The sequence below is a fragment of the Cyclospora cayetanensis genome, unplaced genomic scaffold (genome assembly GCF_002999335.1).
Source record: "Cyclospora cayetanensis isolate NF1_C8 unplaced genomic scaffold, CcayRef3 CcayRef3_contig_60, whole genome shotgun sequence".
NCBI classification, from domain to species: Eukaryota; Apicomplexa; class Conoidasida; order Eucoccidiorida; family Eimeriidae; genus Cyclospora; species Cyclospora cayetanensis.
This window is the reverse complement of record NW_020312591.1, coordinates 12894-34096: the sequence shown is the minus strand read 5'-3', so window position 1 is coordinate 34096 and position 21203 is coordinate 12894. Positions and strand designations below refer to the sequence as shown.

Here is a 21203-nt window from a genome sequence, read left to right as displayed (position 1 = left end):
ACTGGGGCATCTTGGCAGCTGTCAAGAGGAGGAAAAAACGGAGCCATGCATAGGGGAGCAGCCCTCTAAGACTTGTATTCTTATGAAAAAGTACAAATGAGGCCCTGAGGTCCCCATTATTGAGACATCGCTGGTTTAGTTGTTTTTGCAGGTTGGACTTCCGGTGAAGGTGGTTCTCGATGAGCACAGAGGCCCCTAACGGGTTTTGTTGGCTTCTTCTGTGGGGCCCTTGCGCAGGGCAGTTAGTGCCTGAAAGGGGGCTATTTTAGGTAGACTTTTGTTTTTTTCTTCTTTTTCGTTTTCTTTGTTGCTGCGCCGCTGCGCGTCTGGGCAAGCCTTGCGTGGGCTGGAGTTTTTCGGTACATTTACTGGGAAACGAAAGCGTAGGTAGCAAGGAAAGGAGCGTCGGAGGAGGCTGCTTGCGTGATTCCGCTTGTTCGAAGGGTCAGAGGCGGCTTTCAATTTCGGGGAGCGATCCTTCCTCCTTTGTCGGCAGCACTGTCACTCTGAGGGAGGACGTTCGCGCCGTTTTCCTCATTTTTCACGCCGCCTTCCCACGTCGCACCCTCTCCGGAAGCCTCGAACCAAGTCTTGTTCTGCGTTCCACGTATCCCACTATGGATGCGGATGGATTTAAAGCCGTGCGCCGTCGCAAGGGCCCCCGCAAAGCTGAGGTGATGCCTTATGAGGGGGGAGGGGCGGTCCAAGACCCCGCAACAGTGGCAGCGGGATCGCTCACGCATGCAGGTAGTGCGGAAATGGAGCAAGAGGCTTCAGAGCTACTGCGTCGCGTGGAGGTTGCAGATCTGGACGCTGCGACAGACGAAGAAGACGCAGAAGACGCCGGAGAAGAGGCGGCCATGGAGGTTGCAGAGGGGTCTGCTGAAGAGGCTTCAGCACGGTTACCAGCCACTAGAGGAGGGGCGATCTCTGCTGATCGCAAGAAGGGCGTCAAGCGTGCAGCAGCAAAAGGGAAAGATCAGCAGGAACAGCCGTTTATAAGACGCCTGCCCGTGCCGCAGCACAGGTACACGCCTCTGCGTCAGCAGTGGGTTGACCTCATCAGACCGCTAATTATGCACATGAGGCTTCAGGTTCGTATGAACGTGAAGAGGCGGTGCGTGGAGTTGAGGGCTGCCCCCCCTCCTACCGGTGCTGCTGCTGCTGCAGGAGCAGTAGCAGCAAAGTTGCAGCTGGGGGACGACAATGCGCGATTGGGAAAGGGAGCTGATTACGTTAGGGCCTTTCTGCTGGGATTTGAGCAGAGAGACTGCGTGGCACTGCTAAGGCTCGACGATATGTACCTCGAGACTTTCGAAATCCAAGATGTGAAGAGGCTGACAGGCGCTCACTTCTCACGGTAAGCGGCAGGCAGCTGGAAGGGAAGGAACAGGGACAGGGATGCAGAGGGGCGTGTGGGGTGGGGGAGAGGCAGAAAACGGACGGTACGATAGGGAAGGATTGTCAGGAGCAATGATTATGAGTGACAGAAGTAGATAAAAAGGAGGGCTCAATAGGCATAGCAATTGACAGACCAAAGCTCCGTACCCGCGGGACCAGCTATATTCTGTGGGGGCTTCACTTCGTCAGTAATCATTTTTTCATACTTTACATACATTCTGAGCCTCTTTTTGAATATTTGTGTCAGTGTGAGTTCGCCGCTCTCTGTGTCTGAATGCCCCCCCTCGCATACCATTCTTCCTTATTTTGCCTCCCTGCGCTTTTATCCTAGTCGTAGGAGCACGCTGTTCATGTGTCTCTTGGCTTGCCTCCTCTCGCTGCAGGTGTATCGGCCGTCTGACGGGGCGGAATGGCTCGACCCGGTTCGCCATAGAAAACGCCACCAGGACACGCATAGTTATCGCGGGGAGAAAAATACACATATTGGGTTCATTCGACTGTATAAAGCTGGCGAGACACTCCATCTGCTCCCTTATTCTAGGGAAGCCCCAGGGGAAGGTGTACTGCCATCTGCGAACTGTGGCTAAACGGCTCAGCCAGAGGATGTAAAAGTATTTTCAAACCACATTTTGTACTGTATGGGGAAAACCATTGTATGAGGCTTCATGATGGATAAGACCTTAACACAAACCTACAAAACAAGGGCCAATCTCATCAAGCAGTTTGTTGTTCAACAGAGGCACAACCGACGGGCGGCCCATGACCGACCATAGCAATTTTTCCTTCAAAAGCATGCCTGGCTTTTCCCTAGAGGAACCGTTCAGCTGTCTCTTCGCTTCTTTCTTAGCCAGAGACCCAGTCCTTACTTGCTGAGTAGACCATAGAACCTTATTGTACTCCTAAACAGTCGGGCATGTTGTAAACGGATAGCAGTAACTGGAAGCAATTTGGTGAGCGTAGATTAGCGAGTTGCGCTTTTTTGCACAAGCTGGCATCGACGTGCCAACAAACGTGGAGTGTCAGTGACTATTAATGTGAGGTGTTAGTGACTAGGGCTTCAAGGAGCCCACTTAATCTGCCATCGGCGAAAGAGTACGTTTCGGGGTGCATCTACGAGGCGGGATAGGGTTGACAGCTGTGCGTGGGCTGAGCGCTCAATTCCTTAGTTGTCTGGTCTTCTCATTAGAAACGAATCGTGGAATTCGGTTAAAAACGACCACCGCATGGCGGCCGTTGGTCGGAATGTACGTTGTATAGGGGCAAGTGGGTCATACAAATAATATTCGTATGCAGCTGCGCGCTTTCGACGAGCCGACTTGCTGTGGTGTTCCAGCTAGTTGTTTTGAATAGGGTCTTCATGTTTATCTTAAAGTTCCTGGGAAAAGATTAGTTGTAGGTCGTTTCCCAGCCGGTTGGGGTGGTGTCCATACCAGTTGTCTCGGTGTACACGGGAGTCCCGCTGGTCTGCATGTAGTACGTGTTTTGGCCTTGGGGCATGCGGGTCTCTCCTACGCGTCGAAAGGTGGTGGTGCCAGTGGAGCTGTTGGACTGGGTGTTCTCAGTGATTTTTGGAGATGGACCAGTCGAAGAGTAAGTTTTTGCAGGGGAGAGGTCAGGAACTTCCAGACGACGCCAGAAGTAGGGGGAACCCCATGCCCAGGGACTGTATCGGTGGCCGTAGTATGGGTAGCTGCTTCCGTACCAACCATGGTAGTGGGGGCCCCAGTAGCCATAACCGTAGCCGTGGCCCCAGTTGTGGTACAGGGACCGTCCTGTCATCGCCTCAGCGGTGCTCATGGGAGACATTTCTGGTTTAGTATTCATGGGAGAAATGCCGGCTTCCTCAGGGGTCATGGGAGCGCCCATCTCGGGAGTCATCGGGGGTCCCATGGGAGGCATCGAAGATTCAGGAGTTGTATTCTCGCCTAGGCGGCGGAGCCAGCCATATGATCTCGCGTAATAGGGAGACCTCCATCCGTAAGCGTAAGAGGGCCCCCAAACAGCGCCGTGTAATGGGTAGCCCCAGTCATAGGCATATGGGTGGGAGTACCCATAGTAGGCAGGATACGCGCGGCTGTAGTACGCGGGGTAGGCGGTGCCAACGTACGCGGGGTAGGCATAACCGTATCCATAGCCACCAGAGCCCTTCCTGCCCAGGTTGCGCTCGGGGCAAGTATCAAACATGCCGGTGGGACCCTCTTTAGCGCATGTCTTGGATTGAGGGAGCATTTTGGTTATTTCCTCCTCAGTGAAACCAGTGGAACGAAGCCTTTCTTGCATGCGGGAGAGGAAACCATGGACAGCCTGAGTTGCGGCCACGTGCATGGCCTGCTGCTCGTTTGTAATCCAAGGACGATTCTGTGAATCACGCAACACTGCCCAGAGGGTCTCAATGACGGCCTCTTGCACCATTATCTCTTTCAAGAAATCGTTGGTTACTCCCCGGAGGGCTGTAGCCGTGTTCATAGTGGCTCGGCCAGTCTCAGTCTCATTCATGCTCGTGGTGAGTCGCTCCCTTACTTTCTCAACTATCTGCTTGACTGTATCTGTGGCTGATTCCATGGTGTCCCAGCCGGGAACTGTCAGAGTGTTTTTGATAATCGTCTGAACCTCCTTCATAATCGCATCCAAAACTGCCTCCTGGACAGCACCCTGTTGGGGGGTTGTCTCAGTGGTGCTCATCATGCGGGACATTGGGATGCTCATGCCCTGAGTTGTCATGCCGCTGATTGCCTCATCCACTGATGCAGCAGCGGCGCGCTGAGCCTCAGCTGCTGCTTCTTCCCATTCCATGTGCGGAGTGGTCTCCATGGGCAAAGCAAGGCCCTGGCCAGCGGCCAGGGCAATAAACCCAGCCAGAGCAGCTGCACGCGTCATCCTTCCCGCGAAGCCTTGTGCTCTTCCTATGGTGTATTGTCGACCGGTGTGTCGTAAGATGAACTTCGAAAACCACAAAGGCTACACGAAAAATTATGTGGGAAACTAAGGCAACCATATGGACACATTACATAGAACTATTTTTATTCCATTGGTGGAAGGAATATGGCCACCTGAGGGGGAGACAGCGGGAGCGCTGCGCGCCATTGCCGCGCGGTGCGACATGGCGGCGCTCGCGCACCGCTCGTCTCGCTATCTCCATACGAAGGAAACACAAGAAGCACACCTGAAATTCCATTCAAAATTCTATCTGGGCATAGCTAATCCGTTCTAGCGCTGACCTTGGACAAGGAACCAAAGCAAAGACTGGCAGCTCTATTTGGTTTCGGCGTTCTGTAGAGTTAAGATGCTATGTAGAGGTCTGATCAGCCGTATGGTGAGCTTTATCATCTTCCTTCCTCTAAGTTAAAGACATTATGTGCGAAAATAGCCAACAATCATGGTTTCATAGTTTCGGAATGGGTTTCCACAGGATGGTACATGATCTAAAAGACCTGGCTATGGCAGAAACCCAAAACGCCCTAATGCATGTCCAGCAAAAATGAAAACAACACTGTTCCTGCATGATTCCCCGATAAGAATACTTCTTATCGTGCCTGAGTTACATCACCTATATTGATACTGCCCGAACTAGCCAACCCAGCCTGCTCTTCTAGAGACAGAACGTCTTCGTGCACCGTGACTTCGGCGATCATATGAATGAACCACCAGCTCATTCTGCAATCTAGGCTTGAGTTCCATATGGGAGCACAGTAATAATTACAAAACATTAGTTCTTACTCTTTATTTTGCTGTGTTGATCGTAATTCTGTCGTTAATGCCATGCGTTCCTTGCTTGCGCATCCATTTTTTGTATTGGCATGCCCGAAGCAGGCGAAGGTTATGGGTGAGGACGCACAGCATAAGCATGCCACAACTAACGGCGCAAAATCGTTCCCGCCTAAGCTGATTCGCTTCAATGTAAGCTACTACATCCGAGAAAATACACATTTGTGTTTCAACACGTTTAGACAGCGCCAAAAGTGCACGAATAAGAAGCCGGAATTCTCGTGCTTCCGGCAATTGAAGGTGCAGAGACTGAAACTCCACTTGGTCACGCAAAATTTTTTCACAATCGCCATAGGGTACTCTGTTAAATTGCACTCGCCACTTATTTTCATCATCTCTTGGTTGCTCACGGATGCAGGGGTACCCAGTACGATCTAGGAATTGGCTACATTCATAATGCTTGCTTTTTCAGCATACTAGAGCTAGAGAAACCCTATAAACCCATAAACGGACAGCATCCACTTAAACTCTCTTTCAGCAGAAACGAACACGAAGGGCATCGCCCAGTGAATGCCGATCCCTCTTTGACGCAAATCGTCCACAGCTGCAATGTGTTGGACCTTCACCAGCTAAAGAACTCCGTTCACTGGATTCACAGAAATACGGCTAATACTCAAGCGTCCCAGAATTTGTGTAATAACCAGCCCAACGAGCACCACCTGAAGAAAAGTAAAGGTCTACAGCAACAAAAAGATTGGATCGAATCACTTTAAAATTAAACAGCCAAGCAGAAATATATTAATTCTGCACATTGCGAGGAAGGCTGCGCATTCGACCCCCGAATACGCCTTTACGCATTTCTATGTATCGTTAATCAGATTCATTTCTGCAAATGACCCTGACAGAAACAAGGCTCCTCCAACATCTAACTGTAAAGGACAAGCAAATGCCCTAAAAAAGAAAAGCAGATCCTGCTTGTGAAGCGTGCACAACATTAGGCTAAACCGAATTGCTCAGGAACACAGGTACCTCAGAATTACACTATCTGCAGTAATTTAACAGACATACGGCTAAACAGTGCTGACTATAGGTAGTACCTAAGAAGCAAACACACGACGCACACGTCGGAGCCACATGTGTTTACCGTGGTGTAAAAGCCAAGGCGATTTTGCACTATTGTGGATGCGGTGATAAGTCTCCATTAGAAACCAGCAGCTGCACAAGGACTAAACACCCTGTGGCTCACTAGAGAGAACGCAGCACCGGCATGGCGTACTAACCATATGAGGCCTGCTAAAAAACAAGGCCTAATGTCCAAGCAACTTAAAACGTCATAGGGATTTACTAACTAAGTTTTGCCAGCCCACGCTACGACGAGTCGCTCGAAGTATTAGAAAACGAAGAGTACAGCCTCACAATCTGCGAGGGGCTCGAGCGTTTGTTCCCTACTGACGAAAAGAGTGCACCATTCGCAATGAATGCAGCAGGGGGACGAGGGCTAAGGGAATAAATATATGGTGAAATATACAGGTGGGGAGACTCGTTTCGCGCCCAGCTTCGCTTAGAAAGGCATTCTGCAGTGCAGACACACAATCAGCAGAACGACCTGCAACCGAAGGAATACAGGATTAAATCCATCGTACACGAATTTTCATCTAAATTGCCAAGCCTTAATGTAGCTCACGGTGGAGTAGGGCCAGGGCCCAGAGGATAAGCTTGCATAGAGGGTTCAGGCATGTATCCCATCATATCGATGCTGGGGGCAAGGTTGCGGTGGCCGCTTAGGATACCACTCTCGTACGGGTTCTCCATGGTGGGTGCCGCGTTGTGAGTCATGGTTTCAAAGGGGTACCCCATACCCTCCATGGTGGGGGGATACTCAGGAGGCATGGGAGTGTCCATCATTGGGGGGTTGTAGCCTTGATTCATCGAGGGTGCCATGGGTTCGTTGCCAAGGGTGCGAAATGGAGGCATCACAGGAGTCGGAGCGATCACACCAGGGTTACCAGCAGGTGGGCAGCCTGGGCGGGGAATGGGAGGGTTGGGTTGAGCTTCGCTCAGGTGCCTCCAGTAGTAGCGGGAGTAATATGGATAGCTCCAGCTACGATAAGTGGGGTAATAGCCGTAGGAATAGGGATAAGAGTAGCCGTAGCTGTACGGGTGGTGATAGCCATAGCTGTATGATGGGTATGAATATCCATACCTATATGCGGGGTATGAGTATCCATAGCTGTATGGGTATGAATATCCGTAGTATGAAGGGTATGAATATGCAAAGCTGGAAGGGTAGCCATAACCATAGCCAGCAACACGTCCATAGCCATATCCATAGCCATAGCTGCGGCCCATCTTGCCCATATTGCGGACCTGTTCATTGGTCTGGGTGTAGTCAGGCTTCGGCACGAACTTTGCAATGTCCTCCTCAGCCATGCCGGCGGTGCGAAGGTTGTGATACATGCGGCTGAGAAGCTCCTCGGCAGCGTAGTTTGCAGCTGTATATGCATCCTTTTCGTCAGCAGCAGTTGAGCCGGAAACCCACGCGCTGGTCTGCACTCCGCGAAGGGATGCCCAAAGGGCGTCGACAACAACATCCTGCAAACGTACCTCTTTGACGAATTTGCTAGCAGCATGCCGGAGGGTTTCCTGGTCTACAGACCCGCTATGCATGAGTTCGTTGGTGTTGTCAAGTGCAGTGTTCATACGGTTGCTGATCATCTCCATCATCACGTTGAGCCTCTGGAGCGAGGAGGATTGACTGTCCGTCCCCAGGTTGAATGTTTGTTTGAAGAAGTTCTCTATGTCACTCAAAATCTGCTTCAGGAGGGTCTCCTGGAGCTGCAGCTGCCTTTGTACGGCCTTGGTAAAGTTTTCAAGCCAAGTTTCTGGGGTCTCGGGAGCGGCAGTAGAGGTGCTGGTGCTGGTGCTGGTGCTGGTGCTGATTGCGATGTCATCGCCATCACCGTGCTCACTATCCTGGTAAGTTCCCATCTCCTCGAAGTGGTGGACAGAATGATCCGTGGGTGGTAATGCCAGGGTGTGGCCAGCGGCGAGCGCCACGGCGAGCGCACAGAGAGAAAGGCGAGTCATTGGTGTGGCGCAACAAAGACGGCAATGAAATGAGTAACGATGAGCAAGTAGACGACGAACGTAGATGATGCACACTTGCTAAAGAATTTGTGCGTGCTTTTAAAAGCGAAGTGGGCACTCTATAGGCTCTTTGAGGTCGCCTTGTTTGCGGGAAGCCGGGGGAAGGGAGGGAAGGGCACGAGCGGCACGGCGCGCTTCGCCTAGTCGCGCTCCTTGCTGTCTCGCCTAACCACCCTTCATTGGCAACTGCCTTGGCAGTGTATTTTTTAGCACGCTTTATATTATGCTTTGTTGTGTAATCAGATTGATTTCACTAGCTTTCTGATGCCCAAAGGCAGGGGGTGTCCTCGAGCGGTTGCAATATGCACGGGCAGGTTCACTTTTATTTCGGTGGGAAACTGACATGAACTGGTGGCTCCATCTGGGGAAAACCGAGACATTCCTTATTAGATAAGCTTATAAATGAGAAGATCTATCAAGGTTTTAAGTATTTCTTATTTCGGCACTTGGATGGAGGCCAAACCAGTTAATAGGCTTGAGAGTGTAGCACTAGTATAGTCTCGGTCATTCTGCCCAGTCATATTGTTTTTTATAGAAATATAAGCCAATAAGTCACATAATATGAGGAAAATAATGCACTGCTGTAGTAACATACAAGGGGAGTCGAAGCTGCCGTTCTTTTAGCGTAGATCGCACGCGCCCAGTGGTCTGTTTGCACATTGATAGAAATCCCTTTCAATCACCCCTAGCATTTCCTGACGTCTCACAGGGTTTTTCTTGTATATCGGGCTAAATGCACTGAAGAAGCCCCGGTAACTCAGATATTCCTCATTTGGGATTATCTACGCCGTATGCTGAAATCATGTGTGAATTACCTAATATGAGAGGCTGTCTGCTGCTTATACTGAACAAACACTTAGTTTCCACCACGATTAGGGTTAAGCTTAATAGGAAGGATCATAGGGCATGCTTACATGTGGCTAGCTGGATGCGCTTTCGTCAGCTGCCCCAGGTAGAGGGAAGGCTACAGCCGTCAACCTGGATTGTACAAGGTGTAGAGAAGGCAATTTTTTGATGCAGCCTCATTCTGTACCATAAGTTCTCTCGATGGAAACCTGGTCACCACTAGATCTGGTGCGACCCAATGTGTCTACGGGTAGTCCCCTACTGGCTTCAACCAAACCGCAATGTGCATGCATTATATTTAAACCCCTATATGATCTATTGCATAAAGCTGCACTGTGGCTCAGCGTAACTGTCTACTTTCTGTCCACTCTCTGTCAAGCACTGTGCTGCTCATGATTGCGCACCACGATGCCCTGCCTGAGAGAACTTTGTAAAAAAATGTTGAGTTGGATATGCCTTTCAAAAGGGCCCTTCGAATGCTGTAAAAGTTGCACTTTAACAGTGCATAGGGAGAGCCCATCATGTGCAAGAAACGCAAAACTAGAAGAGGGCATGCGGACATGGCTGTAGCCTCAGACAGGTTCTTGACCCTCGATCTGTAATCTTCTAGTAGGGCATCCTGTATTTGCATTGTCACAACAAACATACATGGATCGCTGAGCATCAGGTGTTTTGGCTATCGGGAGAGTGCAACAACAAGTGTTCATGACCGGCTTTCATAGTAAATTACTACTCAAATGTCAAATAGGACTTACCCAGCAAGCATAGGCTCTGGAGCAACCCCTAACGTCTCGGGGGTCGGGAAGAGGCTCCGGTAGGAACCGGTGTAGGTGAGAGGCATCATTGTGTTGTAGGGGGTTCCCATAGTTCCCGCGGTGTTCATGCCGCTAGCCATGGTGTCCATGGGGTAGTTCATGCCTTCCATCATAGGATTGGGGTATCCCTGGCCCATCATGGCGCTGTACCCCTGATTCATGGTGCTGTAGCCCTGAGGCGTCATGGGGGTGGTGCCCATCATGGTTTCCTCCCCCATGCTGCGGAAGGGAGTTGTCAAGGGAGACATCATGTTTGTGGCTGGAGTAGGAGGGCAGTCTGGGCAACTGGTGGGGCGAAGACGACGCCAGTAGTGGCGGGAGTAGGGGTAGCCCCAACCGTGGCTGTAGTAGGGGTAGCCCCAACCGTAACCGTAAGAGGGGTAGCCCCAACCGTAACCGTAAGAGGGGTAGCCCCATCCGTAACCGTAAGAGGGGTAGCTCCAACCGTAAACTGGGTATCCGTATGCATAGCCGTAGCCACGGCCTTTCTTGCCCATGTTACGGGCCTGCATGGTCTCAACCTCCATTTTAGGGACGAACTTGACAATGTCTTCCTCAGAAATACCAGCAGCGCGGAGGTTGTGATACATGCGCGTGATAAACTCCTCAGCAGAACGGTTGGCAACAGTAGTAGTATCCTTCTGCTCAACTCCCGCGGTGGTTGTCATCCAGGCACTAGTCTGTACGCCACGAAGAGAGGCCCACAATGCATCGATAACCACGTCCTGCACGCGCACTTCCTTCATGAATTTGCTGGTGGCACGGCGGAGGGTCTCAGTATCTAGAGTCTCGCTATTCGCCATCAGCTCGTTGGCGCCGTCAATGGCGGTATTCATGCGGTTGCTGATCATCTCCATCATCTCGTTCACCTTGTTAACGGCGGTGGATTGGGTTTCACCCCAGTGGAAAGCCGCGGTAGTCTCCTTTAGGTATTCGTCAACATCCTTCATTATTTTGTTCATCAGTGTGTCTTGGAGCTGCAGCTGTTTCTCCAAGAGCTTGGGCAACTGAGAGAGCAGCTGTTGAGGGCTGCCAGCATAGGAAGTCGTTTTAGGGGTAGTAGTATCTTCCATGGTGTAAGTTTCAGTCTGTTCCTCCCCTTGAGTGGCACCCATTTCACGGAAGCGTTGCATCGGCTGGCCCATGGGCTCCGCCAGTGACTGCCCGGCGGCAAGGGCCACTGCAAGAGCACAGAGGCTAAGGCGCGTCATTGGCGATGGGAGGCAGAAACGCTACTGAAATATGAAGAACTATCCAGAATGATCTCTCAAAAGCATTTGTGGTGCGTAGATAATGATCAAAGGGACTCTTAGCATCCCTTAGACGCCTGAGATTCGGGGAAGAAGGGGGACAACGAAGATAGGGCACCACGGCGACGGCGCGCTGAGCGGCGTCGAGCAGGTCGCGGGTTTAGGTTCGCATCGCTTGAAGTTCTGAACCAGATGCTTCGTCGACCCCTCTTCAAGCTACATATACTTTCACCCAATAATGATCTCTTTTCTTGGTAGTAGGAAAAAGGCAAAGAAGTATTCAGGAATGGGAAGTTGGAGCCCGCAGCAGCGAGATCTAGAATCCCCCACCAGCAGAGCAACTGTCCCTGTCTTTTGGTACATATAAAGGTTCTAGAACAGGGAAAGTCTCTAAAAAGAGGTTATTTGTTTTAAAATTAATTTTTTCGCAATCATCCAGTGTAACACAGCTAGTGACAAGTTCGGAAACGCACACAAACGCATTCGTACCTACCAGATTTTTACATTTCCAGATCTTAGCAGTAAACAGTATCTAAGCCCGTGGAAGGGTTGCCTCGTTACATGTCACGCAGATCTTTGGTGATCGGCTCCCCAATACAGAACCCGAGCGCTTTCGAATTCTTGGGGATAGCCATAAATTCCGAAAGCTGGCATACCCTAATGGGGTGGCATGAGGTGCATTCAAAAATGTTGCTGAAGAACTAGCCAATTTCCTTGAAGTGATAGCAATTAATATGCCTACCAAAATTCATTCTACCAATATTTCGAGACGCGCAGATGGCCTGTGATTCCATAGTGCCGCTGTGCACTGCTTTCCGGCACTTGCTTATTCCCACCTCCATAAGTGGCCAAATTAGTTGAGTTTACTACGGTTCTAAGGGCGATGCAGCACGGAGGTAGACCGAAGTACTGTCTCAGTGGTTGGGAGTCAATCTTCACTTACTGGAAAGGTGGTCCCTACTAATGCTTACTTCGCTGACAGATGTCGAAACTTGTGCAGAGAACACAGCAACCCCTGTAACTAAGGATAAAATCCTTTATCCATATAAATGGATGCATTGTGACTTATAGCATGATTTCAATTTTTTGCCAAAGCCATTAACTTAATTCGAGCACCAAGTATCGTAACCGTGTAATCCTGAAATGACAAGCCAAGCAAGATTCATCAGAGTGATTGAAATAATTCAGCTTCCTTTAGCCCTAGCAAGTAGCAGCAGCTTCGCTAAGACATGATAAAGTATGTCTCCAGAGGTCGACGGGTATAACAGCGGCGCCCTTGAGTCCCCGGTCTGCACCGCTGGCAGCATTCACAACACACTCCTGAGTAGTCAAGCAGGTCGGACCCCAGCAGATCCTTGGCAAATTTGGTAACGCTAACTTGGTATGGTGCTATTCTCTTAAAGGTGCTTGAATTAGTCCCTCAAGGCGCACTCACTGCAATAAAACTGCAGTTACCCCGTCTCAGAGGGTTGCAGGACACGTACCAATAAGGGTTGTAAAACTAAAACCTATCCCTGCGCTAGGACCACATTTTCATTTTTTTGAAATAAGTACCAGCTTTATATGCTAGATCCTCTAGAGGTAGACTCCTTCAGTGCCGCAGCCTATGCGAGCAGGTACAATGCCTGCTTTGTTGGTAAGAGGCCATGCACGATTAGTTCACTTTGAAGTCTGCGCGCTAGCGAGGCTGGCTCACCCTTGTTTCTAGTTGGCAAGCCAATAGAAGTATGTAGCTTATACAGCCTGAAAAAGGTTTTTTTACTGATGCTGGAGCACATATATTTGTGACTAAATCGCCCCAGTTGAAGAAGAGCTGAAGGCCTGCATTTTTAATGTGTCCCCCAAAGTATAACGATAAGTGGCGTTCATGAAGCCATTCTTAAAGATGCTCCCCCGTGCTCCTTGGTGGCCAAAAAGACCTCTGCAATATTTAGGCAGTATAATTCAGGATGCCCCGTTTTCAGACGCCAGCACCCATATGCAGAGGACAAAGTGGATAGTCTTCAAGATGAAAAGGCCTCTCCGAACTGCATTTCGTTTTATAGCCTTCATGTCTTATGGACTTCTAGACATGCTGTTTAGCTAACTTCATGCTTGAATAATACAACAAATACGGTTTCATGACTTTAGTTTGATGTGAAGCTGGCGCCGAAGCACCCTTTTGAAGAAAAAGTTTGCACTGGGGGGCCAGTCCAATATATCCTGTGTCATTTCGAGAATACTATGTAAAGGAGTATTTTGTCAATACTAAACGATACAGATGATGGGTCATGTTTTCGCTCTGTGATAGAAAGTCTTCCTTGGAAGGAATATGAGTATAATTAAAGTGCACTCCCGCAGACTATGATTGGCCCCTGCGGATGCATATTGACAGGTATTCGTCATATACTGTTTGAAATCATTTCCACCTACCAGGAATACCTTGCTTCAGGCAGAAACGGCTCAAACTTTGGATCAATAGAGCTGTTTTACGAAGTTTCATAGGTTTCACTGTTACTTAGAAAGGCTTCCTGCACATGAAGACACACAACCAGGCCGAGTATCGGCATCGTTCCACTGCAAATTAAGTTGTTTGGCAAACAATGACTAGCAAAAGAAACACTAGATGCTACCAGTTCCTTTCAGCACTAAACGCTAATCAGCATAATTCTGGCAATGCAAGCCGCACGGAAACACCTATACCATTCCCGAAACTAAATGAAGGCTGCAGCCTGCACTTTTTGACAATGTGAGAGGTCTCAGTAGTGACTGTACCGGTCCAGCTGCTTGCTGCATTATCTTTGAATTAGGTTGTATTATCCAGAGGGATTGTGTAGCCTTGCCCTGTAACAGGCTTGGTTTGACTCTCTTCCATTATTGGGATGGTGCCCAGCAGGTTTTCTGCGTCGATTTAGGGGAAAGGGGTCATCAACGGAGTCGGCACATCAGTCGGTAGGAGACGACGCCAACCGTAACCGTATCCTGGATAGCTACGGCCTGGATAATTGTAGCCGTACCCTGGATACCCATAGCCGTATCCCGGGTAGCCATAGCCGTATCCTGGGTAGCCATAGCCGTATCCTGGGTAGCCATAACCGTATCCTGGATAACGGTGTCCATACCAATGGCCATACCCATGGCCATATCCATGACCATATCCATGGCCATATCCATGGCCATACCCATGTCCATGGCCGTAGGCCTGCATATCCCGTTTACGATTTTGGTCTCTCTCAAGCCCCCCCTTCGGCAGAAACTTGACAATGTCCTCCTCAGCCATGCCAGCAGCATGAAGGTTTTGATACATACGGCTAAGAAAGTCCTCTGCAGCTTGATTCGCAATCGAAAATAAGTCCTTCTCACCAGTACCATCGGCACCAGCCATCCACGTGCTAGTTTGAATGCCACGCAGAGATGCCCACAAAGCGTCGACAACTGCATCCTGTACACGCACCTCGTTTAGAAATTTGATAGTTTCACTGCGAATCTCTGCCTCGGTTTTCGTTTTGCTAGCCAGATTATCGGCTTCTTTTTGGGCAGTCTTCATGCGGCCGCTGATCATTTCCATCATCTCGGTGACCCTGCCGAAGTCGGAGGATTGAGCATTTTCCCAGGATTGTTGTAGCTCTTTCAAGTAATTCAAGACATCGTGTGCTAGCTGCCTGATGAGAGTTTCTTGCATTTGCAACTGCTTCTGCACAGCCTTCAGAAAACTGTCAAGCACCTGCTCAGGGGTGTCTGGAGGGTTGTCAAAAGTGTCAGTAGGGGTGCTGCTCGCAGGCTCGATGGGAATTTTAGTGTCCTGCAGAGCCTGAGACTCCTCAAAGCGATGCATTGCACGCTCGATGATAGAGGGCACAGGAACAGCCAGAGAGTGGCCTGTAGCCAGGGCCACAGCGAGTGCACATACGCCAAGACGTGTCATTGTTGGAGGTCTGTTGGACTGAGTAGTAGGATTACAAAATGCAAGCCACACCGGAATTGAGTGGATAATAGAGGCTTTACGCCATTATTTCACTGCCCTGCACAACCAGCTGGCTGTACAGGGGTGAGAGATGGGTAGAGATAGGTAAGCGGGCGACGGCGCTGGGCGACGCTGGACCTTGGAGCGCCACGCAGCCCGACACGCACTCCTCGACATGCGTTGTTCTACCCTACACTAAGCAAAACAGTAGTGGAAGTCATGAGGTGGGCTATATTTATGCAGTGAATGATTTTGCTGGAACTCAAGTGTATGTAGACTGGTGAAATCCCGGGGCATCACCGTGAGTCAGTTGGTAGTCGGCCTTGCATATTCCAAACTCTCCATATCTCTTAAAGCTGCTAAAGTAAGTTATTCTCATTTTTGATCAGCTATCGGTTTTTCAGTGTATATCGCTTCTTTTGCTGACACTCGCCCGGCCAAAAATTCCATTTGAAGAGGTGCTCTGCCGACCGACCATTGGACAAAACCAAGTACTCCTCTCTTCATTACTCGCTTCCATCGGGTTAATCCCCACCCCGTTTCTGGGAAACCTTGCATTTTTAGCTTAAATATCTTAGAATTGCAACAAATACGTATGAGGGCTGTGTATCCGTGAGCACCCTAATTCCCAAAGGGCTCTGTCATGTCCACTGCAGAGTAACAAATACTTTTTCCTTCACATGTATACTTATTATGCCTCTTCGTCACCCTCATGCTTAAGGCGAGTACCCTCTCTTGAACTCATCTCTCTTCCACTCGGGGAGTTTTCTCCTTTGGTTCCAGTTCCTCAACTGCCACAGGTAACCTGAGTGTCTCCATTATTCAGGGGAGCTACCACGATTCCTGTAGTATCCAAATTAAATGCTTGCTGAAATCTGTACACTGGGTAACCCTTGCTGGCAGTCCTCACTTGACGCAACTCTCCTCACACACCGAGAAGAGTCAATCTCGGGCATGCCGGTGTCAATGCGTCGCGTTATTTGACGGCGTCGCAAAGATCATAGGTCCCTACAGATAAAACTATGATGTGTTACTGCATATTTCCAGGATAGTAAAGTGCATCAAGTATGAAGCTCGTTAGGGCCATCAATACCTGCTTTGACTCACCTTAGCTGCCACCGTATCTTCCCCCATTCACGGCATTGCTTAGATAAATACGTTTCACGTGTGAAGCTATCCCTAGGCATTTACTTTGCTTAAGCACTCATGCTCACTGTATTCGTAAAAAGAGGCGCACATATCTCTTACTGCATCGGTCTTTAGATAGCTATATGGTTCCTATGGATAAAACCATGTCTCCAAATATAACCTACAAGAATATAGTTCCCTTCATTTTCCACAAATTGGCGCGCTTCATATCAGGGCTAAGGTGTGGTTCTACGATGTGAAAGTGGGGTAGAATACACAGCAGCTCTTCAGAATCTGGTCCTCTATGCAGACCAAGGAAAAAATTGAGGCAGGATATGCAAATATCTAACAGAAGTGCATTAGCGCATTTCTGTTCGATTTTTGCATATGCTGCCCTAAGGTGCGCACTTTTCGCTGAGCCCATAGCTCTCCTCACCTAATTGGCTACGTGCACCTTTGCAAGTATCAGTTACTGCTAGCCAGTTAAGGAATAACTCGACTTGCCAACTTTCTTTGCTATGCAGAGGTGGAACAAAAAGCCTTGCCTATTACCTTGATGCTAATAGGTATTTGTAGTGGATAAAACACAGCCCGCCTTTCATTAAAAGGGCAGCATGAAAGGGTAGGGCGAGGAGCACGTAGAACTTTTCCGCAGTACAAGCAACGCCGTGTAAGATGTCTTCTTCACTGTGAAACTGTCTTATGAGTACCCATCGGCAGCCGAATTTTTGAACATCGGTGCAACAAGGGATTAACTTTAACTGTTCGGGATCCCACATGAAAGCATAGAGATCTTGCAAAAGTCCCGTGGCTTTAAAGTCCCGGAATTCTCGACCCATATCCAGATATTAAGACCCAATTCATGGCTGCTGTGGTGCTTGATTCGTTCCGAACCAGCTAATGTTTGTGGCAAGTTGTTTGCCTATGGACTATTTCACATGCGCCCTAATGCGTGTTGAAAACTTACAAGCAGCCACTTAACGCTAATGCAGGTTCACATCGGGGTTGTTCTGAGTTTTGGAAAATTTTAAATAAGCATACCGGTACATGCTTGTGGGGACGGGGCCTCTGACTAACGGGAATAACGCTACCCTCTGGACGGACGACTACGGTCATGCAGTGGCCTAGTTTGGGGGGAACAACTGCATGACCCATTATTTGTAAGAGACGCTTAAAAGGAACAAAGCTGATATATGCTCTTATTAGCTGGAAAACTGAGCTTTCTATGCGGGGAGGAGGCTTTAACTGGTACTTGGTGGCTTTGTTTTGGCAAGAGCTGTTCAGGTCCCACATGACAGCGTTAACCTTCTAGCAAGGGTCTTCATGAATCGTTTCTTTGTATTTTTGCACATCTAATGCCATTTGGGGGCTGTTATCCTCCTGGATACTCGAATCCATTTAATTTGTGCGCCCTGTAAGACCGGTCTTCCCCCCACCCCCTCCAGGCCCCTGCTTTTCTCTCAGCAAAATGACGACCATGGAGGTGCAAGCTGCCGTCAAGTGGGGAACTAAGTCTTTCAGTGTTCAGATTGATCCGAACGAGGCCCTCGAGGTTTTCCAAGCACAGCTCTAGTACGCCAGGCACCCCTGTCCATACACAGTATCAACTCTCCTCAGTATAGTGCAGCAATAGAATCACCCGCGACAAGAAGTCGCATCCTCAGAGTGCATTTTCTGTACCTGAGTGCGAACTGTCCTTAGCGTCGCCGTTCATCATAGACAAAGCAGCAGCAAGAGTCGCTACAGTGAAGACCCCAGTCTCGTGATGCGAGCTTCCTCCTATTTACGCTGGGGAATTACCGATATGTGGAGGCTATCTCGCAATTCGAGGTTGGAATCTACCGTCCATTCGTGTGTGTGCGTTTGCAGCACTCTAACAGGGGTGCCAATAGAGCGCCAAAAGCTTTTGTGCAAAGGCAAAACTATAAAGGCCGATGCAGACCTTAAAGCCTTGGCGGCTGCAGGTTGCCTCAAGATCATGCTAATGGGCACTGCTGAGGAAAAGGTAGATGTGCAGACCCAGCCTGAGAAGACAGTGTTTGTTGAAGACCTAACCCCAGCGCAGCAGGCGGCGTTGTTGAGGGAGAAGAAACTAGAGCCATTGCCTAATGCAAGTCAAAGCTCCTCATAGCTCTAGGGCACATAAGGCAACCCCCTTGGTATCTAGCCAATAAAGTATGAAGTTTTATGCCCACTGTCGGCCTTCAAATAGGAGTTTTGAGGCCCGACGACCGCAATGCGCACTCTCTTCGTTTGCAGGGTATTGTCAACTTGGGAAATACCTGTTACCTCGCATCAGTTCTACAGATGCTGCGTCCAGCCACGGATTTTGCTGCTCTTCTTAAGAACTTTCTCCCTGGAGGAGCGTCAACAGCTCAGTTTGCGGCCTCTGGACAGCAGGGCGCCGTGCGCAGGCTAGCGTTAGCCCTCAAGGATTTCTACAACCAATGCGATCAGACAGTGGAGGCTGTCTCGCCGTTTCTTTTGGTAATTCGAGTGTCTGGGGATTTTCCTGAATCACCATTTAACTAGTCGCGCTGTGAATGCAGATTTTTAAGGCGAGCGGCCATATGGTGGTGAACAGATTGCTGCTGGATGCGCAGGTACCGACGCTCAGGGAAGCTTATCCGCAGTTCTCTCGGCGTTCAACGTCTCAAGCGGGTAGGCCACTTCTTTGTAGATACGTTGGCCTCTCGCCATGTCGTATGTACTCGCGGGGGTTGTACGTTTGCAGAGTGAAAGCAGCGTCGCCAAGCGTGTTGGTATGCTGTGTAAGAATCCATGCATAGAAAACCCGCATGCACATGTGCGTGCTCTTGTGTTGTGGGGATGTGTCAGGCACAACGGGAGTGCCCATGCAGCAGGATGCTGAGGAATGCCTAGGCTGCCTAATGGCAGCTGTGGCAGAGAGTCTAGAGCCAGGAGCCGCTGCTGGCATTGCAAAAACGTTGCCTTACGTGCCACTCAACGCTGGTTCTTCTGCGTTAGATCTGCTTTTCGGGGTGCAGGTACAGGTGACGACAAAGAGAAACAATGTAGAAGGGCAGAAGGAGCAGGAGCCCACAGTGCAGATCGAACGCCACCGGAAGCTTACTTGTTTTTTGGGCACCCCACAGAAGCCCGTGAGCACAATTGATGAGAGTTTGAAGTTTTCGCTAGGAGACGAGGTTGTGCAAGCTGGTACTAGCGCATCCGGATCAGGAGCAGGCGAAGAAACGTTGGTTCGCAGCAACCGCATTGGCAGCCTTGCTCTGTATCTCATTGTTCATTTCATGCGCTTTGAATGGAAAGTGGGAGGCACTGAATCGGAAAAAGCCAAGATCTGCCGGAGTGTCAAGTTTTCACAGACGCTTGACGTGTTCACTTACTGCACCAAAGTAAAGCGCACACACAGAATTAGCTCGAGAGCATCAACTGTGCCTTTTAACATGATAGGCATCCATAGTTGTTTGCATGGGCCTCGGTAGATGTTGTGTAGCCAGCACGTGACTGTTCTTCTCTAAGGATTAGACTTGCAAGGTTGTTGTACCGGCAGATTCAGATGCAGTGAAGGGTATATTAGCAGTGGCACGATTATAGACTTGCTTTTGTGGCGTTCTGTGCACCCTTCCTTCTCAGGAATTGCAGGATTCTTTCAAAGTGGGGAGGGCAATTTTAGCACTTCGCCGGGAGCGTGAGGTATCTTCTGGGGGTGCAAGTGAAGCGAGCAACACCAATTCTGGCGCTAGTTCCTCTTCCGCAGCATCTGCTGCTGCAACGAATGGTAAAAGTACCGAAGAGTCCACACCCACTATGCAGGAATGCGACACAAAAGCGGCAAATGGCGAATTCAAGTTAGGACATCTCGTCGGAAAGCCGTGCCCCACAGGAACGTACCAGTTGCTCAGTGTTGTCACCCATCAAGGCCGTTATGCTGATAGTGGACACTATGTCGGGTGGGCGAAGGCAGGAAATCCAGACACAACACAGGGCCCTCGCAGCTCAGAGGAAAAGAAGCAAGAGGAAGGGAAAGAGTCCGAAAGCTTGACAGGTCCAGTTGCTAAGCGCCAAAAAAATGTGATGATGTGGCGGAAGTTCGATGATGAAAAGGTCTCGGAAGTCCCATGGGACTCGATTGACCTCTCAGGGGGACGCAGCGACTATCATGTGGCCTATTTGCTTCTCATGAAGCATATCCTGGTAATTCCATCGGAGGACGAACTCCGAGCTATCGAGAATCAGGTGTAGATAGCGTTTTCTTATGTTGGGCGCTTATCGGCTGTCATGGACGCTGCTCTTAGAAAGCGTGGATGCCTCAGTTTGCAAGCCACAGAGTTGGACACATTGTGCATTTTTTATTGGTCTGCACACTCCCCCCGTGTTCGAGGGTGAGGCGTAGATCCTTCTCGATGGTCCACGGCTCACCCATTGCATACGTTACGTAGCATTGCTTTTATGAGCCAGAGAGGTACTTCAGAAAGCGTTTTACCATTTCGTATAGTACTACGGTACTAGCCCCATTTGGGGTCTGCAGGCGGGGGCACTTTCAGAGGGTATCGTTTTTGCAGTGCGGCAGGGAAGCACCACTCCAGTGAGGTGGCTGTCGCGTCGTTGCCCGTTGATGTGAATGCTCACTTTCTATTCCACATTTGGAAACCGGCTCAGTCGTAATGCAACCCAACTGGCTCCCACTTTTCCCGAGCAGTTTGCATACATATGTGCCTTCTATGAAACGTTGTTTAGCACGTCCTGTGTAGGTGGCGAACTACACCTCTTATTGTGCCTTGGCTATCTCTCTGGATGCAGACATTGCAAGCCTTGAGCTGTACCAGACATGATATTTCTCGAAAGCCCCAAACCAGTACAACGAACTTTTCCGTGGACCGCAGTAACAGATACATGCAATGTAGCGGGCTACGCTGCACTGTAGTACTTTCTGTTGCAGTAGTTATATCTGATTGCTTCAGGAAAAAAGTGACCGCATAGTTA

General features: G+C 49.6%; 6 protein-coding genes across 6 annotated transcripts; 2 read left to right on the top strand and 4 right to left on the bottom strand.

The window, feature by feature from the left end:
* The first annotated feature begins 617 nt into the window (after nucleotides 1-617).
* Nucleotides 618-2010, top strand: LOC34620086 (RNA-binding protein pno1). The gene is made up of 2 exons (XM_022733353.2): nucleotides 618-1360; nucleotides 1785-2010. Exons 1-2 carry the CDS (start codon nucleotides 618-620, stop codon nucleotides 2008-2010), a joined length of 969 nt encoding a protein of 322 aa, XP_022592902.2.
* Nucleotides 2011-2787: 777 nt separating this feature from the next.
* Nucleotides 2788-4278, bottom strand: LOC34620085. Its single transcript, XM_022733352.2, has one exon. It carries the CDS (start codon nucleotides 4276-4278, stop codon nucleotides 2788-2790), a length of 1491 nt encoding a protein of 496 aa, XP_022592901.2.
* A 2508-nt stretch (nucleotides 4279-6786) lies between these two features.
* On the bottom strand, nucleotides 6787-8193 carry LOC34620084. The gene has a single exon (XM_026335164.1). The coding sequence runs from the start codon at nucleotides 8191-8193 to the stop codon at nucleotides 6787-6789; it is 1407 nt and encodes a 468-aa protein (XP_026190949.1).
* A 1657-nt stretch (nucleotides 8194-9850) lies between these two features.
* Nucleotides 9851-11125, bottom strand: LOC34620083. The gene has a single exon (XM_026335163.1). It carries the CDS (start codon nucleotides 11123-11125, stop codon nucleotides 9851-9853), a length of 1275 nt encoding a protein of 424 aa, XP_026190948.1.
* A 355-nt stretch (nucleotides 11126-11480) lies between these two features.
* Nucleotides 11481-15068, bottom strand: LOC34620082. Its single transcript, XM_022733349.2, has 4 exons — nucleotides 14161-15068; nucleotides 12370-12518; nucleotides 12108-12185; nucleotides 11481-11653 (listed from the first exon to the last, which is right to left on the bottom strand). The coding sequence occupies exons 1-4, from the start codon at nucleotides 15066-15068 to the stop codon at nucleotides 11481-11483; spliced, it is 1308 nt and encodes a 435-aa protein (XP_022592898.2).
* A 2635-nt stretch (nucleotides 15069-17703) lies between these two features.
* LOC34620081 (ubiquitin carboxyl-terminal hydrolase 6) lies at nucleotides 17704-20462 on the top strand. Its single transcript, XM_026335181.1, has 6 exons — nucleotides 17704-17807; nucleotides 18105-18345; nucleotides 18495-18722; nucleotides 18839-18896; nucleotides 19074-19612; nucleotides 19854-20462. The coding sequence occupies exons 1-6, from the start codon at nucleotides 17704-17706 to the stop codon at nucleotides 20460-20462; spliced, it is 1779 nt and encodes a 592-aa protein (XP_026190966.1).
* Nucleotides 20463-21203: the final 741 nt, after the last annotated feature.

Excerpts from the sequence above, each read along its gene's own strand:
- LOC34620086 (XM_022733353.2), top strand. The coding sequence starts at position 618 with ATGGATGCGGATGGATTTAAAGCCGTGCGCCGTCGCAAGGGCCCCCGC. Across the intron at positions 1,361-1,784 it reads ACAGGCGCTCACTTCTCACG|GTGTATCGGCCGTCTGACGG; the intron begins GTAAGCGGCAGG and ends CTCTCGCTGCAG.
- LOC34620085 (XM_022733352.2), bottom strand. The coding sequence starts at position 4,278 with ATGACGCGTGCAGCTGCTCTGGCTGGGTTTATTGCCCTGGCCGCTGGC.
- LOC34620084 (XM_026335164.1), bottom strand. The coding sequence starts at position 8,193 with ATGACTCGCCTTTCTCTCTGTGCGCTCGCCGTGGCGCTCGCCGCTGGC.
- LOC34620083 (XM_026335163.1), bottom strand. The coding sequence starts at position 11,125 with ATGACGCGCCTTAGCCTCTGTGCTCTTGCAGTGGCCCTTGCCGCCGGG.
- LOC34620082 (XM_022733349.2), bottom strand. The coding sequence starts at position 15,068 with ATGACACGTCTTGGCGTATGTGCACTCGCTGTGGCCCTGGCTACAGGC. Across the intron at positions 12,519-14,160 it reads TACGGCTATGGGTATCCAGG|GATCTGCTGGGGTCCGACCT; the intron begins GTACGGCTACAA and ends AAATTTGCCAAG. Across the intron at positions 11,654-12,107 it reads TAGTAGGGACCACCTTTCCA|GTACGAATGCGTTTGTGTGC; the intron begins GTAAGTGAAGAT and ends AAAATCTGGTAG.
- LOC34620081 (XM_026335181.1), top strand. The coding sequence starts at position 17,704 with ATGACGACCATGGAGGTGCAAGCTGCCGTCAAGTGGGGAACTAAGTCT. Across the intron at positions 17,808-18,104 it reads GTTTTCCAAGCACAGCTCTA|CACTCTAACAGGGGTGCCAA; the intron begins GTACGCCAGGCA and ends GTGCGTTTGCAG. Across the intron at positions 19,613-19,853 it reads TGTTCACTTACTGCACCAAA|GAATTGCAGGATTCTTTCAA; the intron begins GTAAAGCGCACA and ends CTTCCTTCTCAG.